General features: G+C 43.0%; 1 protein-coding gene across 2 annotated transcripts in view; it reads right to left on the bottom strand.

Annotated features, from left to right (window-relative positions):
• Positions 1-23,455, bottom strand: part of Rora (RAR related orphan receptor A) — a 730,196-nt gene that overhangs the window by 95,625 nt on the left and 611,116 nt on the right. Inside the window, exon 1 of one of the 2 annotated variants that reach the window (XM_057766320.1) lies at positions 350-570. The exons of the other annotated variant lie outside the window; for it this stretch is intronic. Coding sequence (XP_057622303.1) covers positions 350-377 — 28 coding nt within the window. The 5' untranslated portion in view covers positions 378-570. Of the gene's footprint in view, positions 1-349; positions 571-23,455 lie in introns of those variants that run through there. 2 annotated transcript variants of the gene reach the window in all.

Below are 23,455 nucleotides of genomic sequence, written 5' to 3'. Positions count from 1 at the left end.
TTCCTCCCAGTTATCAGACCCTCCCGGAGCGTGCCAAGCTCTGCGACTCTCGGCAAACTTTCTTTGGGGAGCCCTGCCGGGTGCCAGGCGCACCCAAGCGAGTGACAGCGCCTAAGAAGACGCCAAAGGGGCGATCGGGCCCACGCGTCTAGCTCCCCCGACCCGAGGGAGGAGGATCTTTCCTCTGGGTTCCAGTGGCAACGCTGTAGTAGCTCCGGAGGCCCCGTAGCTGCCCCTAGGCTGTACGTGCGCTCGGGCAGGCGCGCCCACCCCTCCCCCTGCATGCCCTCCTCCCCGCCCCCCGGAGCCACCAGTCCACCGGAGTCCCCGCGGGCCACCCGGAGCTCACCTTTCATCGCTGCGATCACAAAATACATCCTTTACGCCGCGGTGCGGAGAGCGCAGGGAGAGCCGACCGTCCGACCCCGGAGCCCCCTCTCGCCGCCGCCGCCCGAGCCACAGCAGCAGCTGCCGCAGCTGCCCGCCCGCCGAGAGCCATCCCGAGCCATAAGAGGCTCCATGTGACCGGCTGACATCACGGCCGCCGCTCTGTTTACACCGCGCCCCTCCGCTTCCTCCCGGGGCGGGAGCGAGAGGCGGGAGGCGGGTGCACCAGGGCGCCGCGCCCCGCCCCCGCGGGCAGGTGACCGCGAGCGGCCCACCCGGACACGGTGCTGCCCTCCTGCGTTCCCGGGGGCCTGTACCGAGGTCCCTAGCCACCTCTTTAGACTCTGATCACTTGTAGCGGCCCGGAAGCTCTTTGCCAAGCGTCTGACCACTTTCCACACGCCCACCCCACTCAGCTGAGCACCCCTACGCCACTCTACAGTCCGTCCCAGAACCTTTCTCGGTGACAAATGCACTTGATGGTTGGCCCCAAAGAAGCTTTTGGTTTGGGGGAGTTTCTGTCTCCCTCACGTCCCAGAGTATCTTAGCCCCCATGCCCAGCACTGACACCAGTCCAGGGGAGGAGCAAGCTCGCCTCTAAGACTTCCAGGACTCACCCAGCTCTTGGTTCCCTGTTGCCCACTCCTGCAGCATCCTGCATTCAAAACCACCTGTACGTGGAAGACTAGAAAATCATGCCTCCTGTCTGCTAAATGAGCTCCAGGTGTCAGGCAATTTGAGCCACTCACTTTCGGGCTCATCGTATTCAGAACTCTCCAGGGCGCTAGTTTTCTAACCTCAAAGATGAGACATGGTTTTTTAAACAGAAGACAACACACAACACCGTTAACCGTGCAATTCATTTTACAACTGAGATTTAATTCCCTCCAACGTTTGAAACCTTTTTTTTTAACTGGATTTATGGAAACGTAAATCATGGCTTTATTTTAGTCCCCAGATGAATCTCTTTATGATGAATTTCAAGACTACTTACCGGGAGTCTGCTTCACTTAAAGCGTTGGCAAGCATGCCTACAGTATTGAGCATAAGAGGAGAAAAATCTACTAAACCAAGTTTGCTTATCTGCTGTTTTTCTTTTGAGACAGCCCTCCCCCATTCCTGACCATCAAACAGAAAGGATTCTAGTATTTCTCTTTCCATATAACCAAGCTGCCCTTGACCTTGTATTCGCCCATTATTTAGAACAGGTTCAGACGTCCAGCCCTGTAGCAAACAAAGATCAGATCTGCCCACTCCCCACCTCCCAACCCCACTTCAAGGAAAAGTTCAAGTTTTCCAAACATTTATACAATGCAGGGACTAGAATGGTCAGAAAACTTCATTCTCTTTCAGTCAAACTATGGCCTTACAAAAATGTTTGATTAGACACATCCCAAGTAGGTTTTTTTTTACCTTTAGAAATTTTTAAAAACACAACCACAAAAAATAAGAAGAGACAAGATAAGAATGTGAAGCCAGGACCTACCCATGTTAATTCAGCTGTCCAGCCATAGTGAAGTGGACAAGGGTTACAAAGGGAATCAGCCATACCCATTGTAATGTTTACAATTATGAAATTAAATCACACCATGTTCCCATGATGCAACTGCATCTCCCAATGAGGCAACACCCCATTCTTCAAATTTGGTTCTGAGTTTTCCTTGGGCTAACAATGTTAAGAGTGCCACCAAGCGAGCCGACCGGTGGGTTCTGATTACATTTTCCTTCCCTTTGTGTTGTTAAAGAAGGGAAAATATAACCACAGAGAGCATGCTCATGTGTGCTGTGCAAAGCCAGTGCATCTTGGTACACAACTGAGAATTCGCCATGTTACTTTAAAACAGTATCTTGCTTTAGATAAGAATGCTTTGAAAATAACCAAATCCATTAGCTCCAGCCTGCCTGCCAGACATCTGACTCCAAGGTAAACAGTCTTACATCACTAGTAATCGGTTATTCCCAGGCCATTTCAAATGAAATCGGTAATGGGGGATGACATGTGAGGTGACACGGACCCCCACAATTACAAATAGGCAGTGCTTTCATCCTATAGAGACGTCCTCAATAGACAAAATCTCATCATACTGATCTGAAATATTTACACATTCATTCAACAAAGACATAATGTAATCCTGACCTTGCCCTTTGGAAATGTATTGCTCTTACATCCTACAACTAATGAGCAGCAGAACCCGGATATTAAGTTCTAACCTTCCCAGGTAGCTAGATGCTATTTGTAATACATGCCTCTATTACATAGCATCAGCTTTTAACCTAGGGGAGATAATTGTTCTTCATAGTAACAGCTTTTATGAAACTTTTAGGAATAAAAATGAGAAGCTTAAAAAAAAAGATGACCCATAGAATAAATTTCCTATGGAATCATAAGTCTGTGACCAAACAAATCAGCCAGCAACAAAAAAGGCTATATATCTTCTTTCAAGAAAATCAAATTGGAACCACAGATGATACATTCTGTATAAAATATCATCCACTAAATTAAAATACCACCATATAGGGACACGGTACAATATTAAAACATTACAAGTATACAGGAATAATTGGATTTTATTAAATAAATGCAGTGGAGTATCTACTATGGGGGAAATAGCTTTAAGAAATATATTCTTTGTATCCTTTTGAACAAATGGTCTGAAAGGAACAAAAGAACAAGAAGAATATTGCTTATAAGAAGGTAATTCCATAGGACAGGAATTCTTTCCTGCTAATGGGAGAATGTTAGACATGGACTCTCAAACGTTTATATTGGGTCAAAATGGACGGCAGTCACGTGCCGTTCACCTCAGAGTGTACAGATGGCAACAGACTCTCATGGGGTCCCACTTAGCTTGATCACACTGGATCTGGCACTTGGGAGGAAGTGGAGGCACAGTGTAAATACCAGACTGACCCAGAACATCCATGGGCAGAGTCTGGTGCACTTCTGTAGGGATCTAGACTGGAATATGACCAGGAAGTTGCCAACCTCTTTCAGTGGTCAAGAAAAGGATCTGGGATCCAATCCACAGGGCCAGTTCATCAATCTAGACACATGGCTGCCCCAGACGCTGAGATAGAGATGGACAAGGACTTAGCACCAAAAAAAAAAAAAAAAAAAAAAAAAAAAAAAAAAAAAAAAAAGTGTCATTCATACTACTCTCTCTAAGGTTCAAAGAACATTGTAGAGTTAGAGTGGAAAGAATGTAAGACCAGGAAATTGGCAGTGAAGTCCTATTCTCTTGACACCAGTCAACGTGAACTCACAGGAGCTGCAATTGCTTGCAAGGAGCCTACTCAAGAAAGGGCTTTTCAACAGTCATGGGTGTGGAAAAGCTCAAGAGTCCCTACCCTTTACTCTAGGAGAGGGGGAACCCAACCACTGTTTTCAGTTGTTTACCCACTGGTGAACCTGTCAAAATCTAATGGATAATTCTGACCTTAAGGCCATACACATGGCCTTGGCCAAACCCAGAGGGATACAAACAAAAGAAAAAGATGGGAGTGTGGGAGATTAGTAGGGATGGGAAAGGGAGGCTGGGAGAGAGATGGTGGGATGAGAGCGAGCAGAGTGTATGAAGTCATCAAAGGACCAATTTATTAAAAAACAATCCTTAACTTTTTGAGATTTAGATTTTTACCACACAGAGATCTAATCATATGATATATTACACCCAAGCATGTATATAAGGCTTTTTGGGAGAATAGCAAACCAGTGGTTTGAGGAATTTTGTGTCAACTCTTCAAGATCCCAAAACAAGATGATTTCGACATTTGCTGATGCAGGTGAATAAGAGCATTTTGATGTCCTCTCTCTCTTTCTCTCTTCCTCCTACAGCCTGATAATTCAATTCATTTCATTTTAATTGACTAGGGAAGAGGTCACCTAAAGGCTATCGTAGTCCTATGCACCTGTTCCATCTGGATCCTTGGTCACCCTGCACTAGATTCCTCAGGAGCTGGACCATTCTGGCCAAAACAGAGCCATGGGATCAGTTTTCTGAAAGGCCAACAGGACTAGCAAGACTACACTGGAAGCTACAGAGAAGGCATCCATTCTCCTACTTAGATCAGGGCCTTGCTAGATTGTAAATCTAGAAGGTTCCAGGTCTCACAATATAACATTTTATGAATAATAATGGAGAGATCCAGAAATCAAAGGTAAGAGAGGGAATCCTTAATATAGTTTTTAAGCATTTTAATAAAGTTTATCTGTCTTGTTCACTATTTTAAGATCAAATTAGAGGAGCATTTAAATATACATGAGTGTACGCAAATGTATTATCCAAGAAATCTGGTGAAACACAGTATTTTGGTGGCAAAGATACCTTCGGTTTTACACACACACACACACACACACACACACACACACACACACTTACTTCTGTAACTAACCACAATTACTGACTATCTATTTCATGCCTGGAACGGTGCTCCAGAATGCAAAGAGAACAAGGTGACAAGGTGATTGCTTTGGTCTTGAGAAGGTTACCAGTGAGATGACCTTTGCTCTAAAACCCTACAGAAGTCAGTCATTTCCCTGAGCGAGGCTGCACTTTTCTGCAGAGCCAGTATCTGAGTGACCTTGTCCACTAGCACTGGATGGATGGTTATGGACCACTCCTGTGCCTATTAGTGGAATAGATCATTGAGATGGGTGCCTTGGCTAGAGTCAGGCAGTGCTTCATGGACGTTGGGAGTTCTGGAGCCAAATGTTTCATATAGCTATTAGGAAATTCAGAGATTTGGCCTGAGTTTTGTAACCATTACAATGAGGAAAAGGTTGACGTTCACTGGCAGGCAGAGATGACCAGCCTCCACAGACTATGTAGGCAGCAGGTGCTTCACCACACATAAATCTGCTACAGTGGCAAGCAAAGAGAAACAAACTGGAGAAGAAGGCCCATATTCCGTTAGATTCCCAGGGGAAACTCCAAACTACATATTAAAGCTAGAAGAATAGGCCATGCATTAAACCATGTCCTTCCTTCCTTCCTTCCTTCCTTCCTTCCTTCCTTCCTTCCTTCCTTCCTTCCTTCCTTCCTTCTCTCTCTTTCTCCTCCCTCTCTTTCTATTAGAGTTAGTATACAAAGTAATGAGTTTGATGTGATGTCTGTACGTACAGTCACTAGACTTGTTCTCAATTGTCCATCTCTCCCACTGCTCTCCTTTGGTATCCCTGCCACCTCTGACTGTTTGTCTTCCTTTCTCTAAGGAGCCCCCCTGCCCCTCTATTTTTTTCTTACCACATATAGTCTCTCCCTTTGTCTTTGTCTCTGTCTCTCTTTCTTTAATACATGAACTCCAAGTGGGCTAAGAGCTGAGAATTCGAGGACACAGTGCTCCATACGCCCTCACTTCTTTCCGTAATACCTTCAAGAAGTCATTTCTGCTCCTGTGGTCTGTCCCCTGTGGAAGGAGGGAGTAAACGGAGACAACAAAGGGCTCTAACACCACACCATTCACGTTTCGGGAGCACCATCGTCCCTTTCTCTGGGTTGAGCTTTTGGTCCTCACTTCTCCAAGGAACCTGCTTCACTCCCTAACTCTTGTCTTATGGCAGCAAGTGCTCTGGCAGTCAATGGGAAACTTGGGCTCAAAACCAGCCCTTCATCCTACTCACCCGCTGGGTGGTGTTGAGCAAAGCTTTGTTTCATCACATGTGAGTAAGGACAGCAGAGTCCTGCAGGGTCACAAGGCAGATTAACTTAACTAATATAAAGAAAGGTCATGGCGCTAGCGCTTAGGACAGAACCATCCACCTCCACCCTGCTAATTCCTGCCTGTATTTTCTTCAAGGTCTGATCATTTATTTGTTCCTCTTAGAGACTTCCCTTTGACTGGACTCTCTGAAGTAAAGTCCTCAGCGAGGGCAGCCCATGTCTCTTGGAAATCTATTGCTGGCATTTTTCTTTGGCTTCCTTCATTCTCTTGGCTAAAAATTTAGCATATTATGCAGCCTCTTCCTTATTTTTCTTAGTGCATTGTTTCTTCAGAGCAGAGCATTGGGGTTTGTGTTGCAGGACATGAGGAGTAACAAGACAGGGATTCTTGGCTCTGTTGGTCCTGGGCTTCTTAGCTTCTTTGTTTAATGGTTTTCTGACAACATATTGGTGGACATCATCTTCTTAGAGAGATTGAAAAGTTCTCTGATTCTGCTAGTTCTTTTGAGCCCCAGCCACCAAGGCACAGTAATATCTATCGGTTCCAGAATATACTTCTATATACTTCTCCTCCTCCTCCTCCTTTTTCCTTCTCTCCCTTCCTCCTTTCTTTCTTTCTTTCTTTCTTTCTTTCTTTCTTTCTTTCTTTCTTTCTTTCTTTCTTTCTTTCTTTCTTTCTTTCTTTCTTTCTTTCTTTCTTTCTAGAATAACCAAGTTGAAAACAATGCATTCTGAACAGGCCTGTTCTTCCTCTTTCCAGTGCTCCTTGGTCTATAACAAGAATGCCCCTTACTCAATAACAGATACACCCTGCTGTGGATCAAGACACCTTGCTTCATGAGAAAATCATGTTTGTTGTCCCCCACCACCCTGCACTGATCAGATCACACACCATTTCTATTCTTCACCTAAGGCACCAGCAGCTACATCTGTGGCCATGCACAGCTCATAGAAAGTACCAAGTCTGAGTTCATCGTCTACTTCAGCTGGGAAGGAGTTATTTAGCTTTATTTTGATGCAGCCAAATGCCTAGGAGGTGCCACAGAAGAGAGCTAATTTCTGTATTTTAACAAACCTAGACCAGCTGAAAACACTGATCCTCAGTAAAGATTTGTTTTAAAGAGATCGACATGCCCTTCTGTTCTCTGCAGGGTTGAAGCTGTGTGTTTTATGTAAAATAAGCACTGATCGGGGCTGCAGAGTATAGTGCTTGCTATGCAAGCACGGGGACCTGAATTCAGATCCCCAGCATCCAAGTAAAAAGCTGGGTGCAGTAGCATGTAGTCCTAGCAGCCTTGGAAGCAGAGACAAGAGGAGCTTGTAGGCTTGTCAGTTTAGCTGAACTGGCAAGCTCCAGGGTCAGGGAGAGAATTTATCTCAGAAAAACAAGGTGGAGAGTTACTGAGGAAGACATGCTATGTCAGTTTCTGGTCTTCACATGCACACACCCACATGTGCACCTGTGCACACACACATGCACACATGCAAGCACTGTGTGTTTATTGAGCAACTACTATGTAGGTAGAAGGGAATAAAAAATTGGCTACTGCTTGGTCTAAGAGGACTGTGGTCAGATAAGCTTCTCATATTTCTTTTTCTGTAAGGGAGCAAGTTCCCACATGATAAGTAAAAATCTCTATGCATGGCTATGCTAAGACATAGAGAGGGAAGGAGAAAGAGCAGGACTTTATGACATCCCTTAAGGAGTCCATGATCCAGCAGGAAACCAATTGAGAATGACTGTGATGCTATAATGTAAGACAGAATGTGTGATGCTTATTCTAAGTGTTCTGGAAATCAAGGGCTACATTACTCAAGAGTGAGATATGAAAACTAGAGAGATAGATGGCTGAGTGGTTAAGAGTACTTGGTGGTCTGAGAGAGTTCTCTGGCTTCCCAGCTCATATACAGTGGGCAGGTAATTCACAACTGCCAGTATCTCCAGTTCTAGGGGAGTTATTCAGGGCCCTCTTCAGGCCTCTGAGGGAACTGCATGCACATGAGACACATACAGCCAAGCAGGCACACACACACACACACACACACACACACACACACACAGCTACAAACAAAATAAAAATAAACAGAATAAAATAAATTAAAAAACAAGAGAGATTAAAGTATACAGAGCTATATTTTTTAGAAGTATTTCCTGAAGAATCTAGGCTAGATCTTAAAGTCCAGCTCAAATCTTGGTAGAAATTGGAACACAAGGGTTCCAGATTGCTGATCAGAGCATGCAGAAGAGCGAATGGGCAACAGTGCTAAGACTTCACATTAGCATTCACTATACATAGACAGAGAAGAGAAAAAGTCTAAATGATGGGCCCATAGCTGCATCTCCTGCCTCCCCTCTACATGCCTCACACTGAGCTCTTCAAACTATAGACATTCAGCTGGTCATGGAGGCATGCACTATAATGCCAGCTCTCAGAGAAAGAAGGAGGTGGTCAGGAATTCAAGGCTATCCTTGGTTATAGTGTGAGTTCAAGACCAACTTGGGCAACATAAGGCCCTATAAAAACTAAGATAAACAAAATTTAAAAATCAAACTGTATTTATTCATGCAATGTGTTTGGGGTGTGTGTGTCAGGGAGGGGTCAGGGCATAAGAAAGAAATAGTGCTTAAGAAAATAGGTGTCCTCTTACCTTGCTTGTTCTGTGGTCTTATGGCAAGGATTAACAGTTGATCTGGTAGTCATAAAGTTAAATTATACTTAGTAAAACACACAGAGTCTACGAGCACATGAAGGAAAAGTAAAATAGAGTGTGGTGTTATTTTCCAAAAGCTCATCAGAGCATTTGAGGATGAATAAGATAAATTGTTACTTGGTTTTTGTATATCATCCATTTCAGCTCTGAGAATTATAACAGACATTCCTATTAATATAGACACTTCCTGGAAAGGCAGTATCTTGTTTCTAAAAAGCTCTGATCATATATGCATTCAAAATAATGAAGAAAAGGTAAGCAATTGCAGACAGTTTCCCCTACTTTTGTCGTGAGTGATCAAGCCCACAGAGTCACCTGAGCTTTGCTGGGAAATTCAAGTCCTGAAGAGAGGAACTTTCTAGGAGCAAATTCTGTCATTATTTTGCTTTCACAGACAAAATATGTTCCTGTTCAGTCAAGCAGAGTAATCAATTATTCTGCATTATGACATCCTCATTTTTTATCTATTGACATTTCAGACAATTAAGCCACATGTCAATAGCAGTTTGGATGGTCATATCTAAGCCCCAGCTTACAGCATGGGTCTCATCCGGGCTGACAGTGTTCTCTTCTCCCTCCCTGAAGCCCATCTATTATTTATACCTAAGTCCAGTGCAGTGTAAATATGCCCTGAGCACTAGAGCCAGGGCAAACTTGAGTGGGTATTTTTGTCTTAATAAAAAGCGAAATCCTTCTAACGATGTTTAATTTGTATTAAAAGATAATCACAGTACCCTTGAATTGAAAAAAAAAATCATTCCTATGCATTGAAAGATGAGGATGACTTATTAGACAATCCATTCACCTCAGAGTTTTAGCGTCTAGTGTGTGGACATAATCTTGTGTGTCTCCCCCACCACAAAGACAATTTTATGGAATTGAAATGGCTCTTTCCCTCTCTCCCTTCTCCCCCTTCTCTCTGTGTGTTGTATGTAGGTACACCTGCATATGTGTATGTGTCTAAGCAGGCTAGAGGCTGATGATGTTAGGTGTCTTTCTCTATTGATTTCCATCTTGGTTTTAGAGCCAGGGTCTTTCACTCTGAGTTCACCATAGGTATCCTGTCTGGCCAGTGAGCTTCAGGGATCTTTCTGTCTCCAACTCTCTCCCTGGAGCTGGGATTATAACTCAGCACTGAACCATCTCCCTCGATTGTCGAAATGACTTTGGATGAAGATTCAATTCCACTACTGTCGCTTCCATTTCCTCTCTTGCTGGCCGACCCTTTCCTGGGATTTCCTGTGTAGCAGACATGCATTTTTCTTTCAAAATTCTTTTCACCAAATTACATTCGGGGCTGGTTTTTTTTTTTTTTTCTATGCTCCTTTTACAGACAAGGGAAGTAGGGAGCAAGGAAATGAAGTGACATGTCTTGGAACACAGAACAAGTATTTAAGCAAATCCTCCACAAATGGATTCTAAGGGGTTCACTCCCTGTGCCACGATTCTCAAATAATTTATCATTTGTTTTCCTGGCATTCAGCACTACTTAGCAATTTTAAAATAGCAGGCTGACTTCTCCAGGAATCAGAAATTGCCACTCTAATTTCATCGAGGCATGGGTGCAAGGAATTGCTCTCTCACCAGCTCCTGTAATCGAGCAGGGCTAGCATGTGTCATCATGAATTATTGCACAATTTAGTAAATTATTTAATTACTACTAATGAAGAAACATTCTGTACACAGTTGTAATTACCTTGTTTGGAAACAATGTTACCATTTGTATATTTAAGGAACACTCGCTACAAATTAACTCTTGAGGGGGAGTTCTTCGTTTTTTGTTTTTTTGTTTTCCATTTTGGAATATACAGCTCTAAATAACTGAATGTTACATGTAATCTTAAGGAAATTTAAGATTACAAACACTAACAGTGGCATTTCTAAAGGCTTCCAAACACAACACATGTGTTACAAATGTAGAAAATAGTAATTTTATAGTTCATGCTATTCTACAGAAATCATACAAGATAAAGACATTGGCTGTTTTGCTTTGGCAAATGGAAATGTTACAGTTCTCTGTAAGAGCCCTTTGCAACACGTGGCAGAAGGTCTTATCTCATCCACCTACTCGAACACATAGTTTGGGGCACATACCCATCTTAAGCAGATACCTAAGTTTTCAGAGTGCTTTGAGTAAAATTCTTGCCTATACTTATTAAGTGGCTGTTGTGTGTATATTTATCCCAAGTGTCATTTTTACAAAGCAAAAGTACACATGTAGTGTTAAGGTATTCTGACATCACAAAGTAAAACATAATGTAATTGTTAAAATGTTGCACTACAGGAAGGACCTGTTGGTGCATCTGCAGTTTAAATTATGGAGAAATGACTGATATACATTGTTGAATTTGCTGCAAAGGCTTGGGAGCAATGACAGTCTCAGAGAGCCAAGCTTGCCCATTATTCCAAAGGTTAGGTACACCTTGTTTGGTGAAACTCAGTTTCATAAACTAGATTGTGATGGTGAGATCATTTACGACATCCTCACTCCTTGAAATATAATTGAGTTAATGGAGCAAAGCCATCATAAACAAGGAAGAATGAAAACAACCGTAACTCTTAGATTATATGGTGGGTCTCTCTGGCTTCCGAGGACAGGGGCAGTTAAGCCATCTGTGTCTGACAGTTGCCCATGGTTAAATAACCACACACAAGGAAGATAAGCGGTATTGTCATATTTTCTCTGATGTCTTCTTTTCTCTACGGTCTCAAGGTCAAACTGCCATTTAACTGGGCAGTTCTGGTCATGAAAGAGTTCTGTCCTCTGATAAGTAATGTGCTTTTATTTTTCTTTTTTAGAATCACAGTCAAGTGTGCAGACTTCAATGCTTGTTGAAGAGCCTCTAAGTATTCCCTGTCACCATACGAGATTGCAAAACAAGAGAAAAGAAAACGTCTTTGTGTGCTCAGAGGCAACACCACTCCATTCACCATGTAACATCAAATAGTATGCAGTGTTTGTTTTACACGCACCGTATTTTATCAGCTAGAATGACAGGGGAAGACCTGGAGCTCCCCACTTGCTTACGTGAGTTACAGAGGCAAATAAAAAAACAGTGTATTTTGATTCACCCTTCAGATGGAGGCAGAGCCAGAGCCAGAAGAATCCCTGGGGCTCACTGGCCAGTCAGCCTAGTCTAATTGGATATGTCCATGAATCTTAATGAATAGTAGTGAGATTGCTCTCTGGCCTTTACATACAGGTACATAAGCTGCAAGTGCATCTATACATACACAAATAGGTAGATGCACAAACATACATGCAGATAGTGCATTAGTATGAATTCTTTTGAGATTTATCCAACACTGTTTACTATATCAATAACCCCCTGCCCCACATGTGCCTTATTTTTAATTAAAGTTGATTATGTCTTACTCTAACAGAAGAGGAGTGTTTTCCACTGCTTTTGGAACCACAGTTAAATTTATTGTAAACATTTACATTGGTATACGAATGTGCATTTTTACTTCATGTAGGTGAATATCTAATGATGTTGGATCACATAGGAGGGTTGCATATATTGTGTGGAAGCAGTATCTAGTGCTTGCCAGAGTGGTTGTGCTATTTTGTATTCTAACCAGTGATGTGTGCACTCCAACTGCTCTGTGTGCACACAACACTTGTAGCTATCTGATGTTTATCCATGCATTGTCTCTCTGGTTATGTATTATAGCTATGTTTAATGAAGCCAGCAGAAGTCCTAACTATGAATCATCTTGCCCAGAGAAAACATAGGGTTATCCTTCTGCCAGTTGGTGCTTATAGTATTTTTGCCAACTGGTGAAAACATAACCTTGTTTCATTCATGGTTCTGCTTAGAGTCACCTATTTAATACTTTCTGTTGATTCCTTACATTGAACTCATAGCCAGCAGTTCCAGGAGTCTTGGATTGTGGCCGAAGGGAGCTTTCAGAGCACACGGAGTTTACTCTACAAGCAGATCACTGGTCTTCCTGCACTTAGGAGCCCCAGAGATCACTTTGATGAGCACCATACGGCCAGTCATTTCAAACAGTGAGGTCATAAACAAAAATCACAAAGACAGACAAATGTGGTGTTAAAGCGACTTTGGGAAAAGCCCATTTGTTTACAGTCCGAGAGATGAAACCAGCAGGGAGAGTCTTGCCTTGGTTGACCTCAGCTGGAAATGTGAACTCCATGATTAGACGCCGTGCATGGTTGCTGGCCTGCTTATGCCCACAAAACCAGCACTGATTGGAGGGGTCACAAATAAATGTTAATTTTTGTAAAAATTCATAAATATAAAACTCATCAATAATGAAAATAGATTATTGTACTTTTTCAACTATTTTTGTCACTCTGTGTTCTCAGTTTAAACGCCATTGTCTTTGAGAGGCCATGGAGGAACCCCAAACTTTCACCCGAAAAGTTATAGGCCCCTATTTGCAGCCTGCTCTTTTGGTAAACCTGATTCTTCACTTTTGTTTTTTGTCTTTGTTTGTTTTACAGTTTACCTTGTACTTTCCCTAATATCATTGCTTTCTCAAAACTTAATCTCCGTGCGTGTGTGAAGTCATGTGGGCACACACATACATGCCTGTGTGCGTGTGCCGTCAGAAGACAGCAGGCTAGAGTCATTCTCTCTTTTCACCATGCAGGTCTCTGGGATTGAACTCCGATTGTCTGGCTTGACTGACAGCAGGTGCCTTTACCCGCTCAGTCATCTCAGCAGCCTCACTCACCCTGCTGTTTGCAATCATTTGTGTTCTTATCTCTAGAGTCAGGGAAAACACCGTCTGTCTTAGTTTCTTTGAATCGCCCATTATGCCAAGGTTTACCATAGTGTCCGGCACATCCAGTTGCCGGGTAAATATTTGTCAACCAAGCCAATGTCTTACTGAAATTGGAACACGTGATAATAAGAGCGATGGGACTGGGACTGGAAAATCTGGCTTCCCGTCCTGGTCTTAACACTGATTGGTTGTGTGGCTGCAGGCTTCAGTTTCCTCACCTATAAAACTGGGGAAAAAAAGCAATAACTTATCTCTAATGATGGTTTTTGGAAAGACCTAAAATGTCAGTTAAGGAACATAGACTCTTAGAATCTGGCACACTGTTGGTCTGACCATCATTGCACCAGGATAGTTTACAAACCAGAGTTGGAAGTTCGTACCAAAGTTTGTACAATGCCAAATATGCCAACCAATAGTGTGAACAGCGCACTGGTGTGGGCCTCTGGGTAACACCATGTTCTGCTATAGGAGGGACTCCGAAGGACTCAGAGAGAGTTTCCACTGGAGTACATTTCTTGTTGCTCAGACACTTGCTGTGTGCTCTATGGCCAGGCTAGCAGACCAGGTCATCAGGAGACTGAATATGGAGGACTCCAGGCTCTGTCAGCCTTCAAGATTCAGCATCAGCACCACTTTCTAACAATGCAGCACTGAGAAGGTCTGAATTAAAATAAGCTGGTGATTTATTTTACTTCAGAAACATTTGTTGAATGTTTAAAAGTGATGCTTCAAACACAGAAGTTTGTCCTCTCTGGAAATATGATGTCTTTTTTTTTTCTCTTTCAAGGACTCCTAAAATATGTATTTAATTATAAACATACCATGATTCCATCGCAAATGGTTTCTGATGTACTCCTTAAGATTTCAAAGAAATAGGGTTGGAGAGATGGCTCAGTGGTTAAGAGTACTGGCTACTTTTCTGAAGGTCCAGAGTTCAATTCTCAGAACCCCCAAGGTAGCTCACAACTGTCTGATGCCTTTTTCTGGTGTGCAGACGTACATGCAGACAAAGTGCCCAAATACACAAAATACATGAATAAATAAAAATTTAAAATGCTGTTTTTTTTTTTTTAAAAAAAAAAAGGACTTTGAAGCAATAAAACATGAACAATTTCTGTGGAATGACCTCACTCTGCCGGTGTGTTCCTAAGGCCAACAAAACGACATGAATGTACACAGTGGCGGGTCAGAGACGACACCCGTCACTCAGCAGTTGCTTCACTTCAAATCTCTACCAGTGACTGCCTTACAAAATCACGATGATCAGATATGACTAAGGGACACTCTTGAAGATCATGGGTCTTTAGAAGATTCACAACAAGATGAGTCACTGGCAGAAAAAGGAATGGCAGAGAGAAGAGAGAGAGAGAGAGAGAGAGAGAGAGAGAGAGAGAGAGAGAGAGAGAGAGAGAGAGAGAGGCTGACTACATGCATGTGATTGCACAGCAAGAGCGACCCAAAGTTTGGCTGTGCACAGAACTCCCAATGCTTCTGAACCTACTTTTATATTAACTTCTCCAGAGACAACACCCCCACCCAAACTCACAAACTCTCATCAGGAAGTAAACGACAGGTCTGAATCAAGCCTGGCATTTAAAACATCACCTGCTGGCAGGCATGCTCCTGGTACATCCTTCAGAGGCCCAGTTCTTTCCCATTATTTCCCAGATATTTTAACTGCTCCTGGATGGGACTACTGAATTCCTTGTCAGTGAGCAGGAAAACGTTATGCCATCCCATCTGCAAATTCCTTCCCAGATTACAAAATATTTGGGATCATTCTAATAGAATCAAGGATAATTTAAAAAAAAAAACATTGTTTTTCACTTTAAAGCTTTGAGTTTGAGCTAGGGGAATGAATCTAACACATGGCAGCTGGGCTGGGACTCACAAAACCTTGGAATTAGGGCCAAAGTGAGTATTTCCTGAGATTGAGTCTGATATGCTTCGTGCATCCCTGGTGGGGTCCAGCAGGTTTTAAATAAATGCTATTGTCAGGAGAGATGAATGAATAAATGAATGAATGCATGCATGTCTAATAATGACCTACAGATTCTGAAATCAGCAAAAGACTCCCATAGGAAATTTGAACTGCATTCGGAATTTGTGTGTGTGAATAATTCTATTTTTATCATTTATGCTCAGTGTGGACTTTCTCAATTTTTTTTAACCAAGGTGTGAAATACATAGACGTGTTTTGCAGAACACAAAAGACAATTATAGTTCTTAGAAAGCTACATTGGTATACGGCATGTGTGATGATAATTTTAAATTTCCTTCAGAGATATTTCTGGGAGCAGCATTGGGTGAGACGCTGTAGCAGAGGTTTGGAAAGGGAAGGGAGAAGAATCTGGTTCTCCTACCCTGAACATTACCACCAGATTCAGAGAAGGCATCCCATTTTCAGTGTGTGCACCGGTGAGTTACAAGGTTAAATAAATTACAGCTGCTTCAGAGAAGAACAAATAATTGTGATAATTAGAGACATCTCACATGAAAGTCTTCTACCTACAATGTAGAAGAAAACAAAACCAAAATGATCCAAAGAAGAAAAAGAAAGAAACAAATACGGTCAATGTTACAAAGACACCCACTAAAATCCGAGAAATTGAGCTCAAGCCATGTGCTTCAAAAGCAAGCTCCCAGCAGTCCAGGATTGCTTTCTTGTCTGGAAGACAAACCTGAAAGCCATGCTGTCTGGAAGTTAAGCATACAAAAGAGTAGAGAAGGAGCCTTGTAGGAGCAGTTGAGACCTTTGCAATTAAGGGCCGAGAAAAATACAGGTTAAACTATTAATGGAAGAGATTTCATAAAAAGACAAAAAGTGAGACATAAGGAATTAAAAACGATGGCAGGACAGGCTCACGTAGTGTGGGGCCGGCTACCAGCCACACCTTGGGTATCCTTAGGACATCTTGAGTTACAGCATACTGTGAAGGCCATAATAATTAATGTTTATAATAGTTTTGAATCATTAAGAATGACAGCACACGAGGACAGGAACTTACATAATATATTTTGAAAACCCTCCCCCTGCAAAATAAATGTGAAGTTGTTTAAGCATTTATAGAGACACGCTCCAGAAAATTAATTTACAGGGGAATATCTCAACTCTTCTCAATTGTCTCACAGGCAGAAATGGTATTTATGCCTGTAATAATAACCCTTCTTGCTGAACGCCTTACAATCAGGGGCTTGAATATTTAAGGTTCATTAGGCAATGCCCCAAGGTCTACTGGCAAAAGAAAGATTTTTACTCAGTAGATCACCTGTGTGACACACGGAGCGTTCATTCAATTTTAATAGTCACCAAATATTGATAAAATAAAATGATCCCAACACCCCTCCACCTCCATTTGGGGCTGGGTTTCAAATGTTTTCCTCGAATAATTCAGAGCTGGGGTTTAAATATGGCTCTTTCTACTAGGATAGTTGTTGTCATTGCTATTCTATTTCGGTATAATGTTGAACCTGCCAGCCTTCTAGAGAAGAAAAGGTTAGCAGCAAAGGGGAAATTCAGTGAAAAACAGAAGCAGGAAAACTTCGGCATAACTTGGCAACTGTTTCCTTCCAGTGCAAATGAGGTAACAGCTTTGTCAAAGGACGCTTTATACACTCATGACACCGATACCTTCTTCAGTGCCTATGGTGACTCATTAAAGTAAAACAACAACAACAACAAAATCAACAACAACAACAAAAACCAAACAAACAAGCAAACCAAAACCTGCTAGCCTGTTGCCAGGACAGCTGGCACACACTCCTGAAAACCAGTTAATTTGTGGGAGGCATGGAAACTGCCATCTCCACCTGCCAGATGACAGCCACTTTGTGTAGACACCACAACGGTCGCAAAGTGTCTCAGCTCCTGCCTAGTAGAGGAAGGGAATTCACTTCCTAGAATGTCTTAGACTAGGTACTTCGGGCGTCTGTCCCTTGGACTCCACATAGTGTTCAAGCTCCAGAATAATGATGCTTCTTGTATTGAAATCTCTGTGGTCACCCCCAAGTTCAAATAGTATTTTTTTTTTTATTGTTGATGTTTTAACAATGCTTTTGCTCCAGGTAGTGGTGGCGCATGCCTTTAATCCCAGCACTCGGGAGGCAGAGGCAGGTGGCTCTCTGTGAGTTTGAGGCCAGCCTGGTCTAGAGAGCTAGTTCCAGGACAGGCTCCGAAGCTAAAGAGAAACCTGTCTCAAAAAACTGCACACACACACACACACACCAAAAAACAAACCAAAACAAAAAGCAAAAAATAATGCTTTCACTGGAAAGAATGTAGAAAAAGCTCGGTTGGACCATAGATGCTCTGGACGAGGCAGGGGAAGTGGAACCCCCCTCCACACCCAAAAGCCTTTTGGCTCAGTCAGGGTCATACACTAATGGAAAAGCTGGGTTCAAACCTGACTCTCTGACTCCCACTAGAGTGCTCATGACACATGGCCTCCAATGGAGTCTTGACAGAGGATGCCATGCTGTCTGAAGCATTTGTACTGTGAAGAACTCAAGTGGGTAGGCTAAGCAGAGTTATCTACAGCAGAACTTTTGAAAGCGACATACGAAGGTGACTTCCTGCTCTTCTGAAGATGCTCTTGTTGGTAATAACGCCCCCTTTTCATGTACACATTTTTATATCATCTCTTCGTTCCTGCCACAGAGATAATTTACATGGTCCTTTTAACAGGATGGCACCAATGAATCAGCAATTAGGCTTTAATTCATTGACTTTCCTAATAGTCTCCAGAAACCAGCTCATATGACCATGCAAATCAGGCCTGAATATTTGATGTTTACTTTATGGTCTTTTAATCTTTCAGGTCACAGAGATATGGGGGGATTGCAGAAAGAAAGGATTTATTAATATATTTTAAATGTAAAAAAAAAAACCCAAACCTTTTTAATAGTTTATCTTTGCTGGGCATAGTGACACATACCTTTAATCACCAGCACTCAGGAGACAGAGGCAGCTGGATCTTGTGAGTTCAAGGCCATCCTGGGCTACGGATTGAGTTCTAGGACAGCTAAAGCAGTTACACAGAGAAACACTGTCTTGAAAAAAAAAAACAAAAACAAAAAGCAAAGCAAAACAAAAAAAGTTTATCTTCACAAATGAAGGGGAGGTCCAGGCAGGCTGTATCACATGTGTTTGCCAATGCCACAAAAGGAGGCTTCCGGGCATTAAGACTAAAGCAAACCTCTGCCACACCTAAAGGACACTCACTTGGCCTTCTGGCTCCACAATCTACCCTTTTAATACTTTCTCCTTGGTATGAAATGCTGAATTGAGAAAGTTATCAGACCAGGGAGCTGGGGAAATGGTCCGGTCAGTAAGACGCCTGCTGTTCACGTGTGAGGGTCTGAGTTTGGACCTTCAGCCTCCAGGTAGAGAGTACGCTGGCACACGCAAGTGTCAGTCCGGGGAGCTACAGACAGGAGGGTCCCTGGGGCTCACTGACTGGCCAGGCTAGTCAATTAGTGAACTCCAGGTTCAGTGAGAGGTTCTGACTAAATCCAAACCAAAACAAAAACATGAAAAGCAATGAGAAATGCATTTTCCATTGCCCTCTACATGCAGGTACACCCACATTTATCACCTCTTCATGTGTGCACCCCCACGCATGAATACATACGAACAGTCAAAAGAATAATAGCAGGCTCTATTATCTTCAAATTATTTCTATACAATTATATTATTTAGCACAAGAGCTTTTGAAATAACTGCGTGAATTATTCAATTCGGCAAAATAGCATGTACTATTCATGGCAGGAATTTTAGATGAAAATAATGTGGGAGTTAGCAAGGGACTTAGATAAAGTCTCAGGTAGGGAACCAGGCCCTCTTAGGACGAAAACACTCAAAGTCTGATGCCCGCTCAATGTTCTCTGGTCATTTGGTCACAATGCGGAAAGGGACAGTAAAAAGTCATTTGCGGAAAGTGCCTGATATGGAGATAAGGTGGCCTCCCTTTCATTATCTGCCATGATCAGAGATGAAACCATTCCTAAAAGTACCAGCCATGCCAGAAACTCCTGCATCTCAACCCCAAATAGGAAGACACAGAAGAGGGTGATCAAAATGAAATTCTGTAGCACTAATTCTTATCACAGCACCAAAGTAGCGGCCCGAAGAGGGGTCCCCACTGTTGCCTGATGAAAAGGCCCAATCGAGGACTACCCACGGAGGCAGTCAGGGCCCAGAAGGGAGGGAATGGCCCATCTTCAGAGGCCTGAATGGCCAGACTCTCTCAAATGAATAGATAGCACTGTGGCAGAAAAGGCAGCAGAGATGAAAGTGGAAGCCCCTGAAAACAGAAGAACGGAGGGAAACCTTCAAAGGGGTGAAAAATAACAAAAGTCCAGAGACTGATGTGATCAGCACCCACATGCTAAAACTGCAGCTCCAGGGAGCTGTTTGAAGCTGCTAAAGAGAAGTAATACAATCTGGAATGAACAGAAATTGTCATCAAACGGAACGCAAGGGCCACCGAGGGACCTTAAGGAAGGGCAACCTATGGGAAGCTGAGCCCTGCAAAGAGCTCACTTGGCAAAGTCCTTTTGAACACCTCAATCATTCTGAAGTGTTGTGTAAAATGCGTGCGCACAAACTCACATGCACACACACACGCGCGCGCGCGCACACACACACACTTTGGGATCTGTGGTGCATTTTGCCGGAGGTGCCCATCAAAAGTCTTCAATAATTTTAGGCAATGACAAGCTATTGGATCTTCTACTCTGAGGAGCGGGGCAAAGAACAGACGAAGGTTTCATCAAAGCCACCTCTAATCTTTCTACCACATCTGCAATGTCCATCTCACCAGGGGTGACCTCCTACATGACCTTTGGGAGAGATGTGTTCTTTGGTTTTGTCTGGGTTGCGGTTTAATTCAGCAGGAAGCAGGGCCATGGCTGGGAACCAAGATACAAAGAAAACTGCCGCGAGGAGGCAAAACATGCCGGTGTGAACGACAATGAGCTAGGTGAAATAAATGACTAGCTGCATCTTAGGAGAACAACAGAACAAAAAATAAAATCTGGTGGATTATCGGTTTCAGGCCTCATTTCCCATCACGGTTACCAAGTAGGTGATGACAGAGATGACACAGTTGAGCAATAGTATGTGTGTACACACACACATACAAACACACACACATACCATGCCTACAAGCACGTGCACACATGTACACAAGAGGGGGATAGAGGGAGTGGGAGAGAAGAAGAGAGGGAAAGAGGAAGAGGGGAAGAAGAGGAAAGGGAAGGAGGGAGAGAGAGAGGGAGGGAGATTAAATTGGAGAGTTTTCATTTTTAAGAGTTGAGTCCAATCTGGGTCAGCTATCTGAATAAAAGCTTTAAATTTCACTAAAAAAAAAAATGACTCACAGAGATTTCAAGAAATATTCTGTCTTACTGTAAATTACTAATGATAATTCCTCGAGTTTGAGAAACTGGATAAAGTGGAAAAACTTCGAAGACTATCAAAAGTTTGTAGACAAAGCTAAGGAGTCCTGACATGGATCATTTCTAAGGAGGCCGCGTCAAGGGGAATTTACGTTCCGAGATTAATTTGCCTCTCCCTACACCTTTGTCTTCTCTGCTGAGACAGATAGTCGGGAATGGAAAATTCCCTCATCTTCAATGGGTTCAACTTCTCAGACCTCAAAAAATGTCCAAGAAGAGTCCCTATTTGGGAGTGACTGAAGCTTGGTTTCAATTTCTTCTGTCTCTAAACATTGGCCAGGCATTCCAGATCTTTCTATGTTTCCAGCAAGCACCAGAATAGAGAACTAGAGGAAAAAAGAGAGACTCAGTCCCCCACTGTGCTAACTTCCCTGAGAGACTTTCGTTTCTACAGCGTGGGGTTCCTATGCCTAGGTATTACTCCTCAAAACTCCATTCTGCATTTTCCTTTTCTCTGTGTAGGCAGAAAACAAAATCACCACCTGTCTCCACTTCAAAGAGTCTTTAGTTTGAGAAGAAAAAAAAATGGATGGAATCTTCTTCGCATGAAGGGTCTGGAGAGTCCCGGACACGTAGTGGTGCTCATGAAACATGACCCGATGGTCAGGGTGCACTTGCTGTCAGAGCTGGCCAGAGACCCGGGCTCAAGCTGCTTTGGGAAGCGTGATGAAGAGACCCGCCTTTCTGGCAGAGCCATCCCATTCTTTCATCACTGTCCTCAAAGATATCACTGATGTTGGTCTCTGGTTTCACTCTTTTTTCCTCTGACTGGACTAACTGAGTCTACTCTGCTCACTAGCTGCCACTTCAGAATCCTGTCATGCAGAGGAAGGCCAAAGGACATTTCCCCCTAAGTCCTTTTAACTTCCTGGCATTCCGTTTTTTCAGCCCCACATTAAAGGTGCTCACGTTTCATCCTAGTCCTACCAGCCAATGGGTGGCCTCAAGTTAGACTAGGCAGGACTTCTGTCGGGGGGCTTCCCCTGTTGGGCACGGGAGAAGGAACCCAGAGAAATGTTCCTTCCAACTCACTTTCTCATCTTTTCGCCTTGGATGCCATCCCTGACAGCTCTGAGATCAGATGCGTTAGAAACTAACAGACAACACATGTCAATGGAGGGCCGCCGTGGGCCAGGGAGACCCGTGCCTTGCGGGTTCTCAAAATGAAGAATTTCCTTTCCCTTTGGCATCTCTCCCACCCCACTGCCCCCACACAACACTCCATCAACTTATAATCCATTCAAGCTTGTGTGCTATGCTCTTTCTCTTCCAAGACAAGGCCTGGTAAGTGGAAAACCCAAAACAACATCTCCTGGTCTTGGCACCCTCCTCCAAGCCTCAACTAATTCCTGGCAGAAACTGGTGTGAGCATGCCCAGGAGAAGCCTGTGCGAGAGTCATCACTGGAGACTCCTTTGGAGAACGAATCCTCTGGAGTGCTCCTGAATTGTGACCTTTTGTAGATGGCTGGGCATTATCATGTCTGTTCCGGCACCTTGACATCCTGGGCAGTCTGGTATCAAGAGCCACCTGTTTGGGAGATGGGAGACACCCCTGTGCCTATGAGCATCTCTTGCTCTTCCCGGTGGGTCAGTGCTTTTTGGAAACATGAAATTAGTTTATATTTTAAGGGCTCTGGAATGACAAATTTCAAGCAGAGGGCAGAAAAATCCTCTAGCATTCTCCCTAGAGGCTCAACCTGCAGTCCTTCAGGAGGGTTTAATAGACATTATTTTATTTTTGTTCAGGGTGACCTCTCTGATTATTGTATAAAATAACCTTTATTTTAATTTTTCTTCTTAACACAATACAATCATACTTTAAGAAAGGCGTTTCCCCAGGAAGAAAACCCTAATCACGCACCCTGAAGCTTTAAGACCACAACTCTGACACTGGTATCTTTGAAATCCTACTTTGAAAGATACATGTGTGAGTGAAGGTGATTATAAATCTTCTCAAAGTCAGTAAAACAAATGCGTTGCATAAGTCACTCCAATTCAATTAAGAGAAACGGGTCAGATGCTAAAATTCTAGTAAAATCAATTATGAGTAATAAGTCCCCTGTTGATGGCCTCTCTCAGTATCTGAATGCATTTACATTTGTTTCTTTGTGTGTCAGGGACCACAGAAACACTCTTAAGTCCCTTTTCTTTGTCACGTGTGTCCGCAGAGCACCTTGGAAATGACACATCTTCTTTAGTGAAGAATTTCGAAGACAGAAAGTCGGGTCGTCAGTTGCCAAAGCTCTGGGGGGCAGGTCCAAGTTCTGAATCTTGTTTGTCACTTGTCAGTGACTTTTAATCTTTCAAGCCTCAGTTTCCCCATTTGTAAAGGAGGGTTACTCTACCTTCCCCACACAGCTACCCACCACCTGCCCCACAGATATCTCTCTGGAAAATGCCCTCCAGGGTCCCAGGCATTACCTGGATGTCTCCTCTGGATTTCTTTTTAAAAAACAAATTCAGAAGCTACTGAACTGAAAGA

The sequence above is a fragment of the Chionomys nivalis genome, chromosome 4 (assembly GCF_950005125.1).
Source record: "Chionomys nivalis chromosome 4, mChiNiv1.1, whole genome shotgun sequence".
Lineage (NCBI taxonomy): Eukaryota > Metazoa > Chordata > Mammalia > Rodentia > Cricetidae > Chionomys > Chionomys nivalis.
The sequence above is the reverse complement of the archived record's forward strand: the minus strand, read 5'-3'. Positions and strand labels throughout refer to the sequence as shown.